Raw genomic sequence first — 20749 nt, 5'->3', positions numbered from 1 at the left:
CAGAGAGATCACATTAAAACCCAGCCATGGAGCACGGCAGTTGCGGGCGGATTTAACGAGGAATCCTGCAAAGGCAGGGACCCCCTTTCGCGACCCGCTCTGTGAGATTAAAGCGGGGCCGGGCAGAGCCAGTGCCCAGCCAGGCGGGGATCCTTCCCATGGCTCTGCCTGAGCGCACCGCAGCGCGGGGGCTGCGCTTGTCCTGCTTTGCCTCAATTGCCCCTTAACTCTCTACACTCGGCTTTTCCCCTCTACCCTGGAACTATTCAGACCAGGTTTCTTCTAAGAAAAAATATTGCAGCGTGACTGGTGTTTTATTGGGGTATCGGACTGAGGTATAGAGCAGTGAAGGGGCTGCAAACGGGTCCGGGGGATGCCCGGCCAGCAGCGTCCCGGGCTGCTGCCCTCCTGTCCACCCTGCCCCGCTACCCGGGCGGCTTCCCTGCCACCGCCGCTGTCCCCCCGGTCCCGCTGTCCCCAGTCCCCCCGTCCCTGGTCCCCCTGTCCCCGCTCTCCATGTCCCCGGTCCCGCTGTCCCGACTTCCCCTGTCCCCAGTCCCGCTGTCTCCCCGGTCTCTGTGTCCCCGCTCCCGCTGTCCCTCCGGTCTCTGTCCTCCCCGGTCTCTGTCCCCCCGGTCTCTGTGTCCCCGTCCCGCCCGGCCCCGCCGGGGCCTCCCTGCTGCCCGCGGCGCCCCCTGGCGGCGGCCGCGCCTCCCTCAGCGCCATCCTCCAGCTCTGCCCTATTGTTCTCCCGCCCGTCGCTCCCTCCCTCCGCCGGGGCTCGCGTCCTCCCTCCGCTCTCCTCCATCCCTCCCTCCATCCCTTCCTCCTCCTTCTCGCCGTCGCTCCCGCCCCGCTCCCCGGAGCTGATGTCACGCACCCGCTGAAGGCGCGGGCGATCATGGCTGCTGCGGCCGCGGCCGTGCCGCCGGCCTCCAGCTAATGCCCGCGATGGAGCCGGCCAGCCTGCTGCGGTTCCTGCGGAAGCTCAAGGAGGTTTTCGATGTGTGCGATGAGGATGCGGACGGGTTCATCCGAGTGGAGCACTTCGTCGCCCTGGGGCTGCAGTTCGGCCAGGGGGATGAGGTGAGTGCGGCGACTGCCGGCCCCCGCGCAACTTTCACCTGCTGTGTCTGGCCAGACCCCGCCCGTCACGCACCTCTCCTCACCGCGGCTCCCGTCCCTTCGGGAGCCCCGGGTTCGTGCCTCAGGGCGGCCCGGTGCCGCTCCTTTCGGGGTGGCTCGGGCTCCCTCCGTTCCTCGGGGGGTGCCGGAGCCCTGCCCTTGGCGGCCTGGAGCCCCCTGCCCTCAGGGCCATCAGCCGCCTTCCCCCTTTCCCGTGGAGCCCTCCCCAAAGACAGCCCCGCTCCCTCTTTCCCCGGGGGTCCCGGAGCATCCCCCATCCCTCGGGGCAGCCTAGACCCCTCGGGTACAGGGACAGGTCGCGGTTCCTTTCGAGGGCTGTTTTTATTCCGCTTTTTGTCCGTCGTGGCTGAGCTGAGCTCGGTGGGGCACTGGGAGCGGAGCCGGTGCGGTGCCGGCAGTGTCTGGATAGTCAGGGAAGCACCTGTCCAGGAGCCCCGAAACCGCCCGGGGATGGCTTGGGAGCGAGGGCTCCGCTCATCCCTGCCTCCCTCCAGCCCTTCGGTGACACAGCGTAAATCTGGAGTCGCGCCACCGGTCTCGGCAGAGCGTTGCGTCAGTGGGACCGCTTAAATCGTGACATCAGTGGAGACGGGAGTGGGATTCGGGCCAGAGGCAATGAGGGCAACGCCGTGCGCTGGCTGGAAACAGTTCCCTTCGGTGGTTCAGTCAGGGGCTGCAGCTCCAGCGAAATGAACCAGCGAGAAACGCTTTCCTAGGAGAGCTCTTGGGATGTTGCACTTTACTGTTCAATGCTTCACGATGCGCCCCAGCAACTTCGGGTGCCCGGGAGGAGGAGTGAAGTTGGGCCTATGATGAGGTTCAGAAAACCGCTGTCAAACAACCTTTTGGAGTACAATAAAACAAATTAATGTGTGGAGCTAATAAAACAGTGGTTTATAGAGGGATGCCAAAGAGGAAGCAAAGCCAGAGTGAATTCAAGTAATTGTTGGAGCAAATTCTTATTTCTAGCTTGCCACTCGTAGTGAAACACAGCTTGTGAATTAAATCAGGAAATCAGGAGACAGAAGGCTTATCACTTACAGATAGTCACAGGTCTTAAACATTTTCTTAATGAGAAGCTGCAGTTTGTGGTTTTAACAAGCAAAATAAGGAGAAATTAGAAATTGTAACAAGTGTTATTGATTTTGGGTTTATTTCTCTCTTGTATAATTTTATACAAACTAATAGAAGTATTTTTAAATCCTTATTGCAGATAAACTGCATCCAAATTGCTTTTTGCACTACTGTGTTTATTTGGAGTCAGATTCAGTGGCTTTCTTGTGCAGCACTGAGGAAGACTGACAAAATTCCACTGGCTGCTCTGCAGCAGGATGACACTGATGGTCATAACAATCATTTTTGGTTTTAGAAATCTTTCCGGTTGTGAGAGTGGAGTGGGTGTTCTCTAAGATGTGACAGAGGGTTCAGGTGATACTCTCGTCAGCTTAGAGTGAATTGGAGTATATTAGTAGAAAAATATTTAAATAGAGAGAAAGAGAAAACTGGAAATCCCAGTAAAGACAGGTCTGGAAAAGTACCAGTTGTCAGTGATAGTTTCAGGATGGGCTGCCTTGCTGGGCAGGCACGGGAGAGAGTGCCAGTGCTGAGAAATGCTTGCTTTGTATTTTGTTCAGTTGTAACTGGCAGTGTTTGATAAGATATTTGTAAAAATGGGACAGAGAAGTCTTATCTATATATCATACTTCTTCATCTATCAGCATTGTAATATAACTTGTTCTGGTTTAGTTCCCCGTGCCTGGTATGGTTGGTGTTGGAAGTCCCTTGACTTCAAAGGAGCAGCTGAGGGATTTTACAAATGGGATTTGTAAATCACCCAAAGAGGTTTGCTAGTGAAATACACAATCAATTTTCCAAGTGCAAATTTACTCCAGGGCAACCACTGTAGGTGAACTACTCTAGTTTAAAGGCTTGTTAAAAGCGAACTTTTTGTGTGATGAATCACGGTTGATATTTGGAGATGGTGAGAATCTACTCTCCCAAGAAACACAGTACTTCCTACCTTGCATGTGCAGGAACATACCAAGTTCTGTGTGGAAATGCATCTCATGAAATTAAACTGAGGAGACACTATTAGGGAGCAGTTCCTTTTAACACATTAGAACATATTTACTGTCAGTGACAGTTATATTTTTGATTATGCTAGCTGAACTTCTTGGGCCTCATCCATCTGGGCTCCCCTTACATTCAAAAGAAATCTTTCCATGAGCATCAGTGAAAGATTGATTTGCCCTCATGTGCAATGAAATATAAACAGAATATTATTCTGTTTATAGAGTTCATCTGGCCACAGGAAGGGTCCTGTTTTGTAGCACTGAGTAATTCTGATACTTTCCAACAGTAGCCTGGGGTCATGTCTATGAAATGAGAGAGTATCTATGAAGGGCATACAGATTTCCATCTCTTCTCTACTTCCACAAAGCCGCCACCATCCAAAGTTTGGAGTGTACAGCTAACTTCAGTAGGTTTTGTAGGGCATTTAGCCTTTTCTGGGTTTTTTATTCCTCTTTCTGTTTTTTTTTTTTCTTTCTTGTGTGTGGTGTGTAGTCAACATGCTGAATTTTATTATTCCTGAAAGATAACAACTCTCTGAAAATTGCCCCAAGGCAAAATTGTTGCAGCAAAGCAGCAGCTTTCCCTTCAAGCAAAGCACTCCTTACCTGCACAGTCAAAATAATAAACTGTAATGTTTCTGGTTAACGTTTTTTTCTCTTTTATTTTAATGGGTTTTTGAAACCTCTGCTTCTAATAGCTTCTAGCAAGTTTGCTTGCAAGCTTTTGCTCTGCCCTGCAAAGCGTGTGGTTCAACTAGAGGAAAAAAGGATTTGGTTGTGTTGATTTGGCAGAGCCAGGAACAGAACCAAGTCTCTAAATTCCTGAATTTAGAGCAGACCTGACTGGCTGTCAAGCACTGCTTGCATATACAAACAGTTGTGGAACTCTGTACTTTTAGGCAGTTGAGCATTCTGGCCTCTGCTCATCCCATCTGACTGTGGGCATTTAATTGAGTTGTCTCCATCAATCTTTCTCCATGGCCACTGATGAGCAATTGAACACTCAGAGGCTGTAGCAGGACCAAAGGATGAAATAATTCCCTCAGAGATGCTTCTTTGTCGCCAGGACAACAGAGACTCCTAGCTGAGACTTTTGGTTCCATGCTTGGGTCTGACTTTCCTCATGAATGGGGTGTTTGCCGTTTGTGTAGAAATCTGAAGAAAGACACCAAGGGCTGTTTCCAAAGCGACTTGACTGGATGGCATGTGCTCACTAGCTAAAGAAACACTTCACATAACACTGAGAAATGCCAAGAGTCGCTCACCATCTGGTTCCCTTTCACTGGGAAAAGAGTTGCAGTACAGCCAAGTGTCTGGGAGCGCCGTGAGTGACACGTTCAGCAAGCCCCAGTTCTGGCAGCGGATTGTGTGAATGTGTATTTCAGGGTAGTGCCAGTTGATGTTTCATTATGCCAGATTCTACTTAAACTCCACTCTCAGTTTTTAGCAACAAGTGAAGTAAGCTGAGCGTGTTGACAACTTCTTTCTGAGGCAGGTAAACACCTTTTGGAGGTGCAAACCATGCAGGTGCTCACACAGTCATCTCTGTCATGGTGAGATCTGCTCATCAGCTTGAAGCAGTGTCACAATTGAAAGGGAACTTCAGCAGCTAATAAAATGTATAGGCCAATATCAATTATTCACGTGAGTGGACAGTAATTCACTAAAAGCCAATGGTTTACTAGTGGTGTAGAACAGAAATAGCTAAAAATGAGTGCACTTATTTCTCATGAACAGATGAAAATTTTTGGCCAAAAGAAACTGTTATAGGGAAATGCTTGTTGCTAATTTCAATAATCAGCCCCATTCAGGGCTGAAGTTTAAGGCATCAACCTCAAGTGCTTCCCCAGCAGTGGATTGTAGCTGTGGCTGAGTTTAATAGCACTCCTTGGTGCTTCCTTTTGACATGCTGTCAAATGTCTCCCAGGAGCTCAGGTTGTCATACTCCAAACAGCCCTTCTGCTGTAACTACACCAGAAGGAGCTTTTCCTGTAACTTCAGGACTGTGATTTCGCTGCCTGACAATCCAGAGTCTTTCTGAGGAGTCTGGGTGAATTTCAGTTGTGAATTCACTACTCCTGGCTGTAGTGTTGCAGCTCAGAGTTGCACCCAGAAATTAAAGAAAACAAAATTCCTGTCAGTGTGCACAATGACAGAATAGCTCATACCTTCTTGGTAATATGAGTCTGCAGCCATGAGAAAAAGAGACTTTGGCACTGAAAGATGGAAACAAAAGAGTGTTATCAAGTGATACTGCCATTGTTATAAGGCCATACTTCTTCTTTGCTTTTCCTGGAAATAATTATTGAAAGAAACAATAGAATATTTGCCTAGACAGTATCAAGGATACAAAGAGCAGTCCCACGTGACAGTGTTTTCTAGGCAGCAGCAAGGCTGCTGTGCATTCAGATTCCTTAGAACTCTATTTGCTAATGACCCAGATGTTTAATATAACTTACAATGACTGGAAAAAATAGAATTCTAAAGTGGAACAGTGGGATACTCAGTTTATGTATTAGTAGAGGTACAGCCACTGCAGCCTCCCTAATTCAATTTGAACTAGCAGTGAATATGTTTAAAATAGCCTTTTGAAAAATGCTGAAACTAAGCATGTATTCCTAAACAGCTGACATAAAGCAAGCTTGGTACTTAGTGTTAATGAAACGTTTGCCAAGCACTGTGGTGGAGAGAGGAGCTGTAGGTTGGCTGTGCACTCATGAGTTTAATTTGTTATGTAATGTTTGCATTTCAAAGGTAGAGCTCTGAGGGGTACAGCTAAGAACTGATGCATGTACAGCTAAGAATTGATTATTGCTGTGTTTTGCAATACAAGTCAGTGATCTGAAACAGTAAATTCTTAATGCCTGAAGGAAAGGCAATCAATTTTGATAGCAATTCTTGATATTTAAATGACTGTATTTTATCACTACCTCAGTGTTTGCATTTAGCACAGGTACAGTGATATTGTGTTGACATAATCATTAAATGCAAAAGTAAAAAAATGCATGAATGAAGCATAGAAGACAGTACAGTATGGAAAGTAGCACATGTAAGTGATGTGTTAAAACATTTAGCTGCCAGAAGGGCCAGATATTTTCTATGTAAATTTTTCTCCCTCCATCCTGATTGAGTCCGTGCTGTTAAGTTGTAAAATTGGTGTTCTTTGTCTGTGATACGCCTGCATGTTCTCCAGAAATTTGCTCTTGCAAATCCTACAGAGGATTTTGGATTTCTTACATGTATTGATTTTATTCCTCTAATATGATTAAGCTCTGAGAAGCAAATTAAACCAAATAGCTGGAAGGGAAGGTAAGTCTTGGAAGGAGAAAAAGCCACTGCTGTCTAATATTGGTGGGGGTGACCCCCAATACAAAATTTTTTTTGGCTTCTAAATTGCATTGTTACCTGCAGTTTAGCACAATTGACTCATACTCAGCAGCAGTGCTTTTGTAGCAATGAAGTGGAAACAAATAAAAGGCCTTATAGTGTTTAATGTTTTTATTCTCTGTGCAGTTGACAGTATGGTCTCCTATTAATTTTATCTGATTTTAACGCTGGTGTTTACAAACATTTTTAAATCCTTGATCTGATTTTTGCATCAGACTGTCTGCTCAGGAGTTCTAGCAGTTCTTAAAATAAGCAGTATTTGGGAACACACGTGATCTCAGACCTAGATCCTGGCACAGGCTGCTGAGTAAACACCCATCCCTGAACGTGGTTAACTCAGTGCAGGGTGTGATTAAGCACATGAACGATAAAAGAGAGTGTCAGACACAATCACTACTACTCCAACATATGGTTTTACAACAGCAGTGTGAGTGTAAACCAAGCACTGTATGATACCCTTCTACTCAAGATACAGTTGAAGGGCCTCACGTGGAGAGAATGCAGATGTTTCTGTGGAGTTGTGTGTGCTGGTTTCATGTTTTATGTGCAGTTAAAATCATAAATAGCAGGGCTCCTTCCTAAGCCTTGAATCCATTTCAGTTCTGAAGGATGTTCAGCCTCAGAGAGCAGTGGGCTCCAAGTACAAGGGAAACAGGGTCAATGCACAGGGCACAAAATGCAGGCACTGGAAAAACTGCAGTGTACTCCTTGGATTTTAAAGCTGCTTTGACTGTTTAGTTTGGGTGAAGCATTATGGTTTTAGGGGTCAAGTGAAAAACTTAGAAACAGGTGAGACTTTTCTCTGTTAGGATTCCTGAAATTAGAAGGAAGGGAACTGGAATGGTGTGCTCTGGAATATGGAGGATATTGGCCTGGTGAAATGAGGGGTGTTTCAGAATGATCTACTTCATCAATTTCAGAACTTATATATGTGTTTTTTCAAGTATTCCATAACATCACATATATATCTGCATTACCAAACTTGGTTTTTTTTCTCCTTTGAGGGACATTCTGGTGGTGTTCCATCACCTCCAGCTGAGCTGACCCTCCCTCATGGGATCCAGATGGCTTCTGGAACATGGGATATTATTTTCCAGTGGCACTTCTGTTGTTATGATAGAATAGCCAAACAAACATGCAAACAGCTTTGTCCATGTGTTTGCATGGTATTAAGAGATTTGAGAAACTGTCCTAAAGTGTTGGTGACTTTGCTAGTTTAGTCGTAAATGACTATAGGGGCAGTTTTAAGCCTGAAATACAGGATGTGTATGTTGGGATATGTTGCTAAGGCCACTTTTCTCAGTGTTGTAACCTACAGGGAACAGGAGAAACCTGTAGGATAATTTTGCTGCACACTTTATGCAGATTCTTTAACAATTGCTTTATGAGTCTGGCACATTATTCTTGCCTTAAAGAGGTAGGAATGTAATTAACTTCAGCTTTTGACATTTTTTATGAGTACGATATCTTGATAGATTTCATTTGAAGCTAGCTTTTTATTGACAAAATTTAAATCGGAATATTTGGTAAACAACAATGCTCCAAAAATGCTCCAAAACATAAAATTTTGCTCAACACAAAGCATTTTTCTGTTTTCTTCTGAGAAACATGAAAAAGAATAAATGGGTTTGATTTGCTTTACTTGGTAAGAAAGCTGAAAAATCAATTTTTTACCAAGTTATGTCTTGAGCAAGTGCAGAGACTTTATGGATGTTGGAGGAAGGGAAAATATGTTGTTCAGTTCTCTGCCTAATGGAGTTGTGTTCAGGTTGCAGTTATCCAGAGCTTGGGGAAAATAAAGCAACAGGTAAAGCAAAACCATGAATAATGCCAAGCCATGTAAAAGACTAGACAATGAAATCTGCATGAAAAGAAAATCAGTGAGTTTGTGCAGGAAGTAGGAACAGCTTTAAAATGTGGTACAAGAGAATTTAGGATTATGGTCCATGAATGTTTGTTTGGCTATGATTCATTTATTGCAGCCAGATATGGAGGAAATTTTTGAATTTTAGCCTCCAGCGTGATGAGTGAATTGTGTGTTTCATTCTTCAGTTCTCTCTGGGATTGCTTGAAAATAAAGAATTGAGGAGTGCTTTGGGACACATCTTCAAAGGAGCTTTGATAATGTCAGTTTTGCTTTTCCTGCTGAGCAATTACAAGGCCTGGAAGTTTCCACTGAGGAAAACTGCATCTTGCTTCCTCACCTGGGAGATGAGTGCTCTTTGCCAAACACAAACTCCTCTGCACGGTCGGCTGCATTTCACTGGGAAGGGCTGTGATATTTGCTTCCAATCAGACAGTCAAATGTGTTTAGAGAGAGAATGGAATTGGTTTGAGCAGTCTGCTGTTGACAGCTGTCATTTGGGAAGGTCTAAATTTGAAGGTCAATGCATCTGTAACTGCCAGTGTGACTTTGGGGGTGGCAGATTATGATCTTTATCAATAACCTACCACCTCTCTTGTGTCCTGTAGTCACCTTGACTGGTGACTCTGCTCGTACTGGAGAGGATTTCTGGACATCTTTCAGCAGGATTGGAAGCTTTGGCTCTAACCAAGCTCACAATATCTTCCAATGTGTGAAAAGACAATTTGCTATGTACAGAGAATTTGGCACAGGTCAAGTTACTGTTGTGGTGCAAATGCTGGCAGATGCAGATAATTTGTTTCTTGATTTAGATAGTCACCCAGATAACCTCTGGAAAAGGTCAAATATTCACAAATTACTTGCATTTTGCCAAAGACCATGGCACAGATTGCTTTTTCTCTGTTCCTAAGCCCATGTGATTTCTCTTACTGTATTTTTCTTGTACACTTGGCCTCACTACTGCCAACTGCACTTCTTTTCCGAGAAATAAATTTTTTTCCCCTGTGGCATTCTAAATACGTTTTCAGAAGCCTGACAGCCCTGGTGTGTGGAAGCATCCTCATGGTACTCCTGTCTGGTTCTCCCTGAGTGGGTGGTGGAGGTGGGTGATGCTCTGTATCAGCTGTTTCTTTGGGGTGGGCACTGAATATTCAGTGCATTGGCACAGCAGGGCCAAACTGCTGCTCTCAGTCTGCTGCCTGGGGCCACAGAATGGTTTGAGGAGGAGGAGGGCACCAGGCAGCAGGGATATTTAATGCAGGAGGATTGATGGTGCCTCAAGGGAGGCATCATGAACAGACTGCAATCCCCCCGTCACTCTGCAGCATCACAGCTCTGCCTGGGCACTGCTTCTGCTGGAGACTGTCTAATGTCATGTGTGATGTTCTGGCCCCACTGTGTTATTCTCTGGATTTATTCCTTCCATCTTCAGGGACAGCTTCAGTTCTGAACTCACCATGGCTTGTGTGTTTTGGTGGGTGCTCCTGTTTAAGTGAGGGTGATTGTTAAGCTCTGGTTGTTACAGCAAAATATCACCTGTTTGGAAGGGAAGGGAGCATTGGAGGGATTGGTCCAAGTGCTCATAAACACAAATGATTTACACAGCATTTCAGGTGAAATGCTTGCTTGATTGAGTTGGCGGCATAATGTGGCTATAAATTACCTTTGGGTTTATTGCAGTTGGCTGCTGCAGTGGGTCTTTAGCAATACATTCTGTTTGGTGGCACTGCTCCTAATTCAGTGCCTGACACTGCTTGCGTTTTGTAGATGTTGCACTGTTCTGTAGAGCTGCTTCCCTGGATTTGTGGTACAGGGTGAAGAGAGTAGGAGGGTAGACTCCTCCCATAGCAAGAAATTGCTGTTGTCTCTATTTTAGGGAAGAAGTGTAAAGAGGCACATTTCAAATACCTTTTTACAGGGGGAAGGGTTGTCATGGATAAAAGTTGTGAAACATTAGCATCACACCACACCTGCCACCCCCTGCCCTGTTTGACTTTGTTCTGGAATGACCATGAGCATCAGGTTCATCTTCCAGACTTCTGGATGGCAGAGGATGGCTAAAGAGACACTGGCAGTTACTTTTGTTGGCTTCCAGAGATGTTTCCTGAGCCCACAGGGATGCCAGGCTGAGCACCCTCTGCAGAGCAAAGCTGCAGAAGTGGCCTTTTGGGAGCGGTGATTTTGGATAGAGGTGTGTTCTCGGAGTCCTTTGAAGTGCCAGTGAAGTGGAACCTCACTGAGCTGGTACCTCCCTTCCCTTTTCACACTGTGTAACTGCTTTACTGCTCACAGTGCCTTAGAAGGTTGTGTCATTCATTGAATAACACGTGTGCCAGTCACAGAAGGTACTTCTTTAATTAACCAAATACTATTTCGACTTTAATTTCTCTTCTTTTTCCCCTGTGTTCTCTCTCCCACTATTGCTGCTGATAGAAATGTACCCATTTTACAATCAGTCTGTTAGTCATCACTCATTAACTTTGGTGAACCTGCTGTCAGTAGCACTGTGCCACCATCAGCTCCAGCCTGTGGTTTCCCTAAATCAGTTGGGCAGAAGGATCTCATTGGGAAGGGGGAAGAAGGATCCCTTGAAAAGGATTGCAAACGTATGGACAGCAGTGAACGAATGCAAAGGAAGTACTGGTGAAGTGCACCATATGAAACAGGATGTCACTGTTTGAGGGAGTACCTGTGTGTATCTTAATACCCACAAGCAAGAATTGATTTCTAGGAGTAAGCTGCCAGCCTGGAATGGAAATAGATTTTCAGACCCAAAGCATGTGCTCAGTGCACACTGTAATTAGATTGTGATTGCAATTTCAGCACAGTACTGAACTTCAACCTTTTAAAAACTCCATCTTTCTTCAGAAGCTTTTGGGGCTATTTATGATACCAGCAATGGACTCAAGGAATATCACAGCTATCAGATGGGGAGGAAAGGAGAGGCTGTCAAAAGATTAAATATTGACAGCATTTTAAATGTTACCCCCTACACTGTATTTAATGTTTCTCTAGTCCTACTAAAAATCAGTGGCTCTGAAATACTCCAGTCAGTTTTGAAAATGTGATTTTATTTCCCCAAGTACATCAGAGACTTAGTAGAATTTTGCTTTGGCCCTAGGAAAAGATTCAGGAGGTGCTAGACACAATAACGCATTGCCCTCCACAGAGCAATTTTCCCCTCTGTCAGAACTGGCTGTTGTGCTTTCTGTTATTAATGAGGGAGTTATAGTTCTCTTTAGGAGAGGTTTCCTCTCTATCTGTGTGTTATCTGGTGCTTGGCACTTCAGAGACTCTTACTAAAAAGCTGATGTGATTCCCATGAAGATTTTATGCACTCTGTTAAATGGGTCACTCCATGCCAGATAACATGAGCAATGTCTGCACCACATTTTGGGACCAGCAAGGAAAGCAGGCTCAGTACAGGCTGTGTGTTAGCACTGCTTGAAAGGAAAACCCCACACAATTTAAAAATATTCATCTTTGCTCAACTAATATGACCAAAATAAAATAATAAAATAGAATGGGGTTTTTTGGTGCCAGATTAATAGATTTAGGTCACAGACTGTAAATGAGTGTGACTCAGCTGTGTGAATAAATCAGTTCACTTGATTGTGGGATGAATTTACACTTTCAAAGCTTTTAATAGGTAATGAATATTCAGGGTCTACCACATGGTAGGAGATCTGAAAAAAGGCTTAGATTCCAGCAGGCCTGGCTCTCAGTCAGCAAGCGGTACAAAAAGAGTGTATTGGAGTGCTAGAGAGCAGTGGTGCTCTCATCCCTGCTTTTTTCCCTCTTTGCTGTTGGTAATAGGAAGGCAACAGTGTGATACACCAAATGTGCAACTGGTGGCTTTAGAAGACAGGTTTTGCCATGCTGTATTGATGCTCAGAGCTTGTTGTCCTGTTACCACCGTTTGTGGACATCAGATGGAGTTGAACGGGTGTTAGATGGGGATTTGAAATCTCCCAGTAGCTTCCAGAGCACTCTGGGAGCAGTTGCTCACCTCAGCCCTGTAAGCAGGGAGGCAGCACCAGGCTCCATTTTAATTTAGGGTAAAAGGCTCAAATCTGAGCAGTAACAGAAGTGTTTGATGGAGCACTTACCAACTAATTTCATGCTGAAGAAAGTGGTTCCCCTGGGTTCTTCTGAACCAGCACAAGGTTTGAGGTGGTAAAAACCTGTTTCAGTGAGAGTCATGGCACTGATTTGCACTGCAGAGCCCGTGCTCATGCAGGAACAGACAATAAATGCACGACTTTCCTCTTGAGAAACTCAGCATCCTGTAATAATTCCTATTTTCTTAGGTTTTTTTAATACTATCACAAGAGTGATGGGGAAGGGAAATAAAGCTGCTGGTGCAAAGTTACCCAAGTTAAGAATAGCCTACAACATGACTATGAAGTGTTTTACATTTGATATTTTTGCTTACAGTAGAGATTTCTTGCCAGAGCTCTCTGTGGAATTAGTTTGAAAATCTGAGTTCAAGGTAGCTGGATAAGAAAAAAGGATTTGGCAGTTCTGTGAAAATCTTTAATCAGGAAGGGTCTATACAGCACCTCAGCAAAGTTCTCCTGGGCACAGCCTTTCACTGCTTTGCATGTGCCAAGACTGAATCACAGCTGATGACGAAGTGGGAGAGGTGACAGGGCTGATGTTCAGTGTGTCTGGTTTAGGTGTGGTGTTGTATTAACCTGCCCAGGAACTTTGTGTATGGACAACCCTAGGGATGGTCAGCACTTCCTGAAGTGGGGAAAAAGGAGGAACACATTTCTTACCAAAGCTGAGCTTATGATCCATGTGCAACCAGAACCTTTTGGTGTTCCACTGAAATTACAGTGTGCAGTTCCAGAGCTTGTGATGCTGACAAGCCTGATAAACTTCCTTACTTCTGCAGAAAATTGATCAACTCAAAGACAACCAAACAAAACAAAATAAAAGGTGTCAGGTTTCTGAAAGGCAGGGGAAGATCTTAAAAACAGCATTGAGCATTGTTGCAAGGAAGTCTGATATAACCTGCACAGCTTCTCCTCTGCCTGAGTGTAGCCAGGCACTGAGGGATAGTCTGAAACAGGTGACAGAATTTATACCATTGGTAAAGACAATGAAGGAGAGGAAAAAACAGGGCTCAGCTGTGCCCAGCACTGAGATGGGTGCTCCTAGGGATGTTAGTGGAGTTTGTGTGTGTTAAGATAAAAGCATTGATGGTTTCTGTTGAATAGGAGTGGGGTTGAGTAAAAGGCTCAAATTGAATGCATATAGCTGTGATTTGTTAAACTTAAACAGTATTTCTTTCTCCTCAAATGTCTTGTATGATTTGGGGCATCCATTTTAACAGGATTGACTGGAAATTAATCTGAAAGCATGAGAGATGTAAAAATGGACAGTTTTCTGGGTTTTAACCACATATAGAATTCTACAGCAAAAGTACATTTCATTCTTAACTTCCACAAGCAGAATAAAAATCTGCCATTTCCATTCAGTACCACAGGTTTTCTTCAATAGGGTGGTTAATTTACTCTTTGATTCTGTTGTCTGTAAGAGCTAAGCAGTGGAAGAAGCTACTGAGACTAGGTGTAAAACGTTTAAGATATTTGAGTGGAATGCCAGGGTATTATTGAATCAGTCCTCCCAAGCTATAGCATAATATTCCTGGTGAGACAATGGCCACATCTTTGAGAGACAGCTCTAAGGGCATAAGGCTAGCAAACAGAAAAGGGAGAACCAGGAAGTTTTTTTGACAGACAGAGGGTTTGAACTTGCAGAATTCTGAACTGGCAATTCAGCTTTGCGGCTGTGCTGAACTGGAGGTCAGGTGGGAGTCTGAATAGTGAGCAGGGCTGGGAAGGAAATGAGCTTGCTGATCAAGATGTTCCAAAGTGCATCTTCAAGACAGGTCTGAGTCAACATTTTGAGATAATGCTGTCAGACTAGATGGTAACACAAAATATTCTGACAACCTGCTTGGTCTGGAAGCAAACACTGTTCCTTTGCAGTGTTTTCTGATTAAACTGGGGACTCTGGTTGCCAACAGTCCTGTGCTAGCCACTGTGACTCAAGCCTTTGACTCCTGTTTGGCATAAAATATGCAAATGTTTAAATAAAATTGTGTGAATTATAAGAATCATCTTTTTATTTGGAAAATTAAACTGCTCTAACACTTTATTAAGGCTCTCTAGGCTCTACCCGAGGCACAGACAGCAGTGAGAAAGCTCACATACACATGCCACAAAATAAAATGCTCGAGAGAAGGTTTTTGATATAGGTGCCTTCCATCTATACTTTGCAATTGTATCTGACCTTTTAAAATAAGCCAGGTGCAGAAAACATGCTGGAATACATCACACCTAAGGTGATCTTCAAATACACTTCCTGGTTTCCAGAGAGCCCTGCTGTTTGCAGTGAAGAGCAATCAGGTTAGTCAGAATAACTGAGAAACAGGAAATGATATGCAGCAAATTCTCCAGGTGTACAGATTGTATGCACTACCTATGTAGTGAAGTCTGCATCTTGGGTAATCTGTGCATTGGGAACAAAGGGATTTATCTGAGTCCATGAAGCTGATTTAGAGTAGGAGGATTAACAATAAATAAACAGGTTCCTCTTTACCAGGGAAGGTCTGTCAACACATTGTGACAGTTTGGTGCATTAGTCAGCACAGCAGATATCATGTGAAAGTGTCATATCTGTATGGAAATATCTGTCAGGAAATCAGCCAAATTACTCATAATTCTCAGGACTTTTGTTTGTCTCTAAATGGCTTTTTCCTTGTATGACTTTTCCCCATCCCATCTTCTTCCTAAATCAAAGGTGGGGTGTTGTCAGAAGCTGCCACCTGAAACGTGGCATCTCACTTTCTCCTGGTGTAAAAAGACTGAATGTGCATTGATGAAGCTGACATAAGCTGCTTTTCCATTTCACTCTCTGCCATGAGTGTTCATGAGCAGAGCTTGACCAACTGGAAACCAGTCTGTAAAGTTAGAGAAAGATGCTGTGGTCATCTGCCACAGTCTTTGTGGAGCTCCTCTGACTTTAGGAGGGTTCCCTGTGTCCACAGAGGGTGGCCAGAGCAGAGATTAATCCATTTGTCACAAATACCTTAGAATGGGAAGAGGATCAGCTATGTATTTAGAAGAGCATCCTTTACCAAGGACTGTGGTGGTTAGGACAGAGCTAAAAATAGATGCGAGGAAAATTAATAAGTGTCAGAATCATTGAGACAGAGTGGAAGAAAATAAGGTACCTCTCCTGGTGCCTGTTTGGTATGTTTAAATTGTGCTTGGATTTTAAAATTACAGGACAGACTCAGCAAACAATCAGTCCTGGCACTTTCAAATCAACTAAAGGGCACTCAGCTGAAATGTTAATGGATGAGCTGTAGTGAATGCAGAAGGGAGAAGGATGGAAATAGTCTCAAAGGGTATCAGCAGATTTCTCTGCATTGCTAAATGCAAAAGACTGAAGAGCAGTGGCTGAACACTGTGACCATTGCACTTACTGTGCATCCTTCTGCAGTGTTTACCTTTTCTTACCAGTGACAGCTGTGATCTGGAACCTCTACTGACAGCTTAAAGACAGATCTTGTTCTTGCTCAGGAAGAGCAAAAACTTACAGCTAGCTCAAGTCTGCATCTTTACAGACAGGGTTGCCCTGTCCATGGCAGTGAAGGAAGGTACAGTTCTGAGTGTATGCAAGATTCATAATTTTGCCTGAACTGGGCTTAGCCAAACCTAGACCTTTGAATTAAAAGTTTTCAATGAAAGCAGAGCACTTGCTTAAGTGTTTTCCATGTCTTTGTCCTTGTGGTAAGATTGATCTTTTCAAATAAAAACAAAGGTGTTTCATCTTAGACTGACTAGCTTTGGTCTTTGCTGCTGGAAACCCCAGAAGCCTCATACTCTGTTTTTTACTGGCATGAAAGAGATAACAAGAGGGAGAACCTATGTGTGCTCTGTCACTCTTGAAAACACTGGAACACGAACAAAAGAAAACAGAGCCTTTAGTGACCTAGTGGAAAACCACTTAGAAAAATATAAGAATTTCTTCTTTCCTATTAATAGATGAGTGAATTCTCTTTAGGAATTTTATTCTTTCAGATTGAAGGACATTTCAAGGGTCTAACTCTGTTCTCCATTACTTTAGCATTGGTGTAACTGAGCATTAATAAAGTGCTGATTGATGGAACAGACCTGTAATGGTTCTCCTACAGAAGCAGCAGCTGTACCAGTCTCTACTTTAAACTCAGGAGCCCTATTCCCAAAGCAGTTAAGTAGCATTTATACAGAAGAAACAAGGAAGTGATTAATAAGTGCTATTTTAAATATTTACAGGTCTCTTTGTCTTACTTCTTAGAGATGTGGTATGAACAGCTGTTGTGGAAAAACTGCTCAATCTCTCTGCCTGACCAGGATTTTCCCTATTTTTGTCCACAGGATGCAGTCAAAGGGGTAGATGCCTGACAGCAGTGCTGTGCAGGAGTCTTTAACCCCAGCCCCACAGCCCTGCACAGGGGAAAGCTGTGTCTGTGTCAGTCATCCTTTGGAAACCTGCAGTGATCCCTGTTATTTTGGTCACATCCTGGCCTACCTTCTCCCTAACGGGGAGCTTTACTTCACTCACATTCTTGCTTTTCTGGTTGCACATGAAAGCAGCAGCTCCTGGGAATTTCTTCCCAGGTATGGTCAGAGTGGTTCCTGCCATTGTTTGTGATCCCCTCCCTTTGCTACTACCAAGGGGTTAGGGCTCCATGCCAGAGGGGGGAGGCTGATGAATTCCCATTCTAGCATCACTTCTGACAGACCTTTTCCATGCACATTGCAGCTCCCTGGCTGCTCACAGGCTTCTAGACTTGAATATTATGGTATGCTTCTCAGCACTGCCGTGGAGAGTGGGGGTGCTGGTGGGATCAGCAGGAGCAAAAACATCTCAATAAGGGACAGTGGCAGGCAGTGTTCAGTGCTCGCTCAGTATTCAGACTGCATCAGCAATCCAGGGCTTTAGAAATATACAGCACTTTCAAAGCTCTATTTGTAATATTTTTCCACTTCTGAAAGTAAATACTTTAGGTTAGTTCCATGATTTTAGTGTTACTGATCCCTGTTTGTGACTGACTTCAGCAGCTCATCCTTGAGGTGTTTTCTCTCATTCCAAATCTTTATTGGTGAGTTATTTGCACAGAATTCGCTGCTGCCTTTTTTCTGCTGTTGGAATTTGAGCTTGCTGGCTGTGTGCTGGATGGTGATTTCTTTGGCATATTTCCTTTCTTCTTTTGGCAGGTCCTAAGTTTATTCCATTATCTTTATGAAGCGAAAAATGCCAAGCAGAATTTCCAGTGACTTTCACTTTTATTTAATTAGTGCTTTATCTTGACATTGTCTAGTGTGTAAATCTTGCCCTTTTGAAGACCAGGAGCAGTTGATGTATGGTGGTTTTGGCCCTGGCTGCAGATACCTCTCTGCTCAGCAATTGGTGTGTGACACAAACTTATTTCTTAGGTGAGTAGGTGGAACCACTGTTTCAGTTTACTGAGAGTATCTGATAAAGTGTTCTGTTCAATAGTAATGGAGAATGTGATGTTTTATTGCTGCCACATGACAGCATGTGAATATTCATACACATTCAGCACTCTGAATATTCCATTCTCCTCGGTTTCTTACACTGCACCCCTCATTACCTGCTCTAAACAGGCCATGAGTTTGCAATATCCTGTGCCTCTGCTTCCCTCTCTTAATTCCAAAAGCTGTAAAGGACAAAATCCACACATATGGGCTCAGTGCTGAGCCCATATTCAGGGCTTGCACTGGTCAGTCCAGACGCTGCCTGTGGATGTTGGTCTAATGTTTTGGATAAATATGGAGCATTAATCTGCCATGCAGTGTGATACTCTGGAGAGCACTAAGTGACATCTAAGCCCAAGGGGACTTTTTAGGAGCTCATGAAATGACAGCACAGATCTGATGAGCTGCAGCAGCAGAGATTGTGTTTGTTATATCAAATAAGCCAAATTATGCTCATTGTATGCTGTAGTGAGGTGAAGTTAAATGAAATTCTGTAATGCCAGCATGTCTGACTGCAGGATTCCAAGCTTTTCTGTGTGCTTGAAAGCGTTTCTTCTTGTGAATGGGGTGCTGCAAACCTGTGAGTCTGACTGGACCATGCACACGTTGGATATGGGAGAAGCAGTTTACCTACCAGGCTGAAGTGTGTGCAAACAGCATCCACAGAGCAGGACACAGAGCTGCAGCACTAACCACGGTCTGAGGCTGTAGGATAACAACTGATTTTCCATACAAATCAATGACAGTGCAGTGAAGGACTGAGACTAATACTGAGGTAAAAATGGTTGGAGCCATTCCCAGGTTTGAACTGAGAGCAGTTTTGTCATGTGTTTGCTGGGAGAAAGAGGAGCCTCCAAGCCCTCTCACTCATGCAGTGCCCTTCCTAGAGAAGAACAAGTTAATTCTACATCTGACTCACCAGGAGCCTTACTGGGTGTCGTTCAGATGAGTTGACAACTGATAATTATATGAGAACTACAGGCTGTCTGTCCTCTATTACTTTCACTAGGGGAAAGCAGCACAAGGAATGCGAGAAAACCTTTGATTATAGGGAAGGAAGTAAGATTTGTACTTGTTGTTGTGTGCTCTTAACATCTCCAGCCAATCTTAAATCTTACAGCTGGTATAGTTGCACAGTGTTGGGTGTGTTGCTGTTGTGTTCCAGATTTTACTCTAGTGGGTGACTGGGGAAGATCTGCACATCTAGGCAGACTTCTCTTTCTGGTTTTAGCTCTCAGGACACACTTCCAGTTTGCAAGAGCAGAATTTGGGATGTAGCACATCCCAAATGTGGGATCTCATGCCTAATCTCCTGCTCTCACCATATCTGCCCATCTCTCAGCAGTAACCATGTCAATGTCAGTGATAAAATAAAAGTTGTTGAAAGTGTTAGTTGAAATCTGGGTGTTATGTCTCCTTGCACACAGTTCCCAGGTACTGTATAAGCTTAGCTCTGTGACTGAATGAAATGGGCTGTATGTGCTGGGACATTAACCTGCATAAACAATTACAGCATTTTCACTCTTCCCAGCACCAGTTATGCAGCACCAGTTGTGCAAGAATTGGAACGTGCTGTAGTCAAATGAGAATGGGATTGGAAAGTGGGGAGGAACAGTGTTTCTTCCAGCTTGCCATAAACTTGTGACAGGATGCTGTGACTCGAATCTGAGCTCTGGAGTAGTCCAGCAAAGGAGGAAACCTTACATACAAGAGCATGGTTTTGGATTGGCTTGGTGGTCTATTCTGGGGAACCAGAGGATTTTTTGGGTTTAATTGTTCCAATTGTGCAGCTCATATAAGAGAGCTCAAACCACCCAGGCTGGGGATTAGATTCCTGTTACTGAATTAAAGCTCTGTGTGTTTGACTTAGCATTAGGGTGATGTCCTACATCAGTTCACTGACAACTAAATTTTGTCTTATATCAGAGCTCTCTTTTGGCTGATTTGAGAATTTGACAATTTCTGGCTTGTCCTCAGACTTTAAAAATCCCTTCTTGTATGTCTTATGTATGTATTTGGGCCATGTTCAGATTCCAGAAATGGTCTGCCACTGGGATATTAGGGAGTGCAGGGCTGCTCACAGAGCAGGACTGCAAGCAGGTGTTCCTTGGGCACTGGGAGCTGCTGCCCAGTCTGTCATCCAGGCCAAAGAAACATTTTCCTCCTCATGCTTCTGTCCCTCTCCCTGCACTGGTTATTTTTAGAATCTCTCCACCTCTGCATGTCAGTTGTGGAGCTGTGTTGCAGTAGATGAGAGCAGAGGCCAAGTAGGTTCAAACCAGCTAGCCTTGGTGTTTCTGATGTTTTTTATATAACAGTGGTTGTGTACATGGTTTTATATAGATGTTTGCTTCTTTTCATATGTCCATGCTATATGCCAGCTCCCCACTGTAGCATTGTTCCAGTGCCTGAAGTGGAATAACTTTCTGTTTTTCAGTAATGAGATTCCTTCACATAGGACTTATTTCAAGAACAAATGTATGGGTAGAGGAGCATGTACTTGGCCCCTTAGAGTTCTTGGAGTGCTGTAATTGGCACAAGTACTTGCTTTAATGTATACAAAGCTATGTATGCACACAGGTTTGGGGTCACTGCTGTGTGTTTGAGTGTCTCAGTGTGTACTTACTGTCACTGTTGTGGGGTTTAGAGTGGACACAATAAGAAACTGATGACCTGTCCATGTCCAAAACACTGAATCTGTGACTGAGTTGGTGATTTAA

The 20749-nt window shown here is 44.2% G+C and overlaps 1 protein-coding gene across 1 annotated transcript in view; it reads left to right on the top strand.

The window, feature by feature from the left end:
• The first annotated feature begins 942 nt into the window (after window positions 1-942).
• RAB11FIP4 (RAB11 family interacting protein 4) overlaps window positions 943-20749 on the top strand; it is a 118246-nt gene continuing 98439 nt past the window's right edge. Inside the window, exon 1 of the mRNA XM_041485820.1 lies at window positions 943-1086. Within this exon, the coding sequence (XP_041341754.1) occupies window positions 943-1086 (144 nt within the window). The remainder of the gene's footprint in view (window positions 1087-20749) is intronic.

Source organism: Pyrgilauda ruficollis, unplaced genomic scaffold (genome assembly GCF_017590135.1).
Source record: "Pyrgilauda ruficollis isolate IOZ18807 unplaced genomic scaffold, ASM1759013v1 scaffold72, whole genome shotgun sequence".
Lineage (NCBI taxonomy): Eukaryota > Metazoa > Chordata > Aves > Passeriformes > Passeridae > Pyrgilauda > Pyrgilauda ruficollis.
This window is presented reverse-complemented; position numbering and strand designations above follow the sequence as displayed.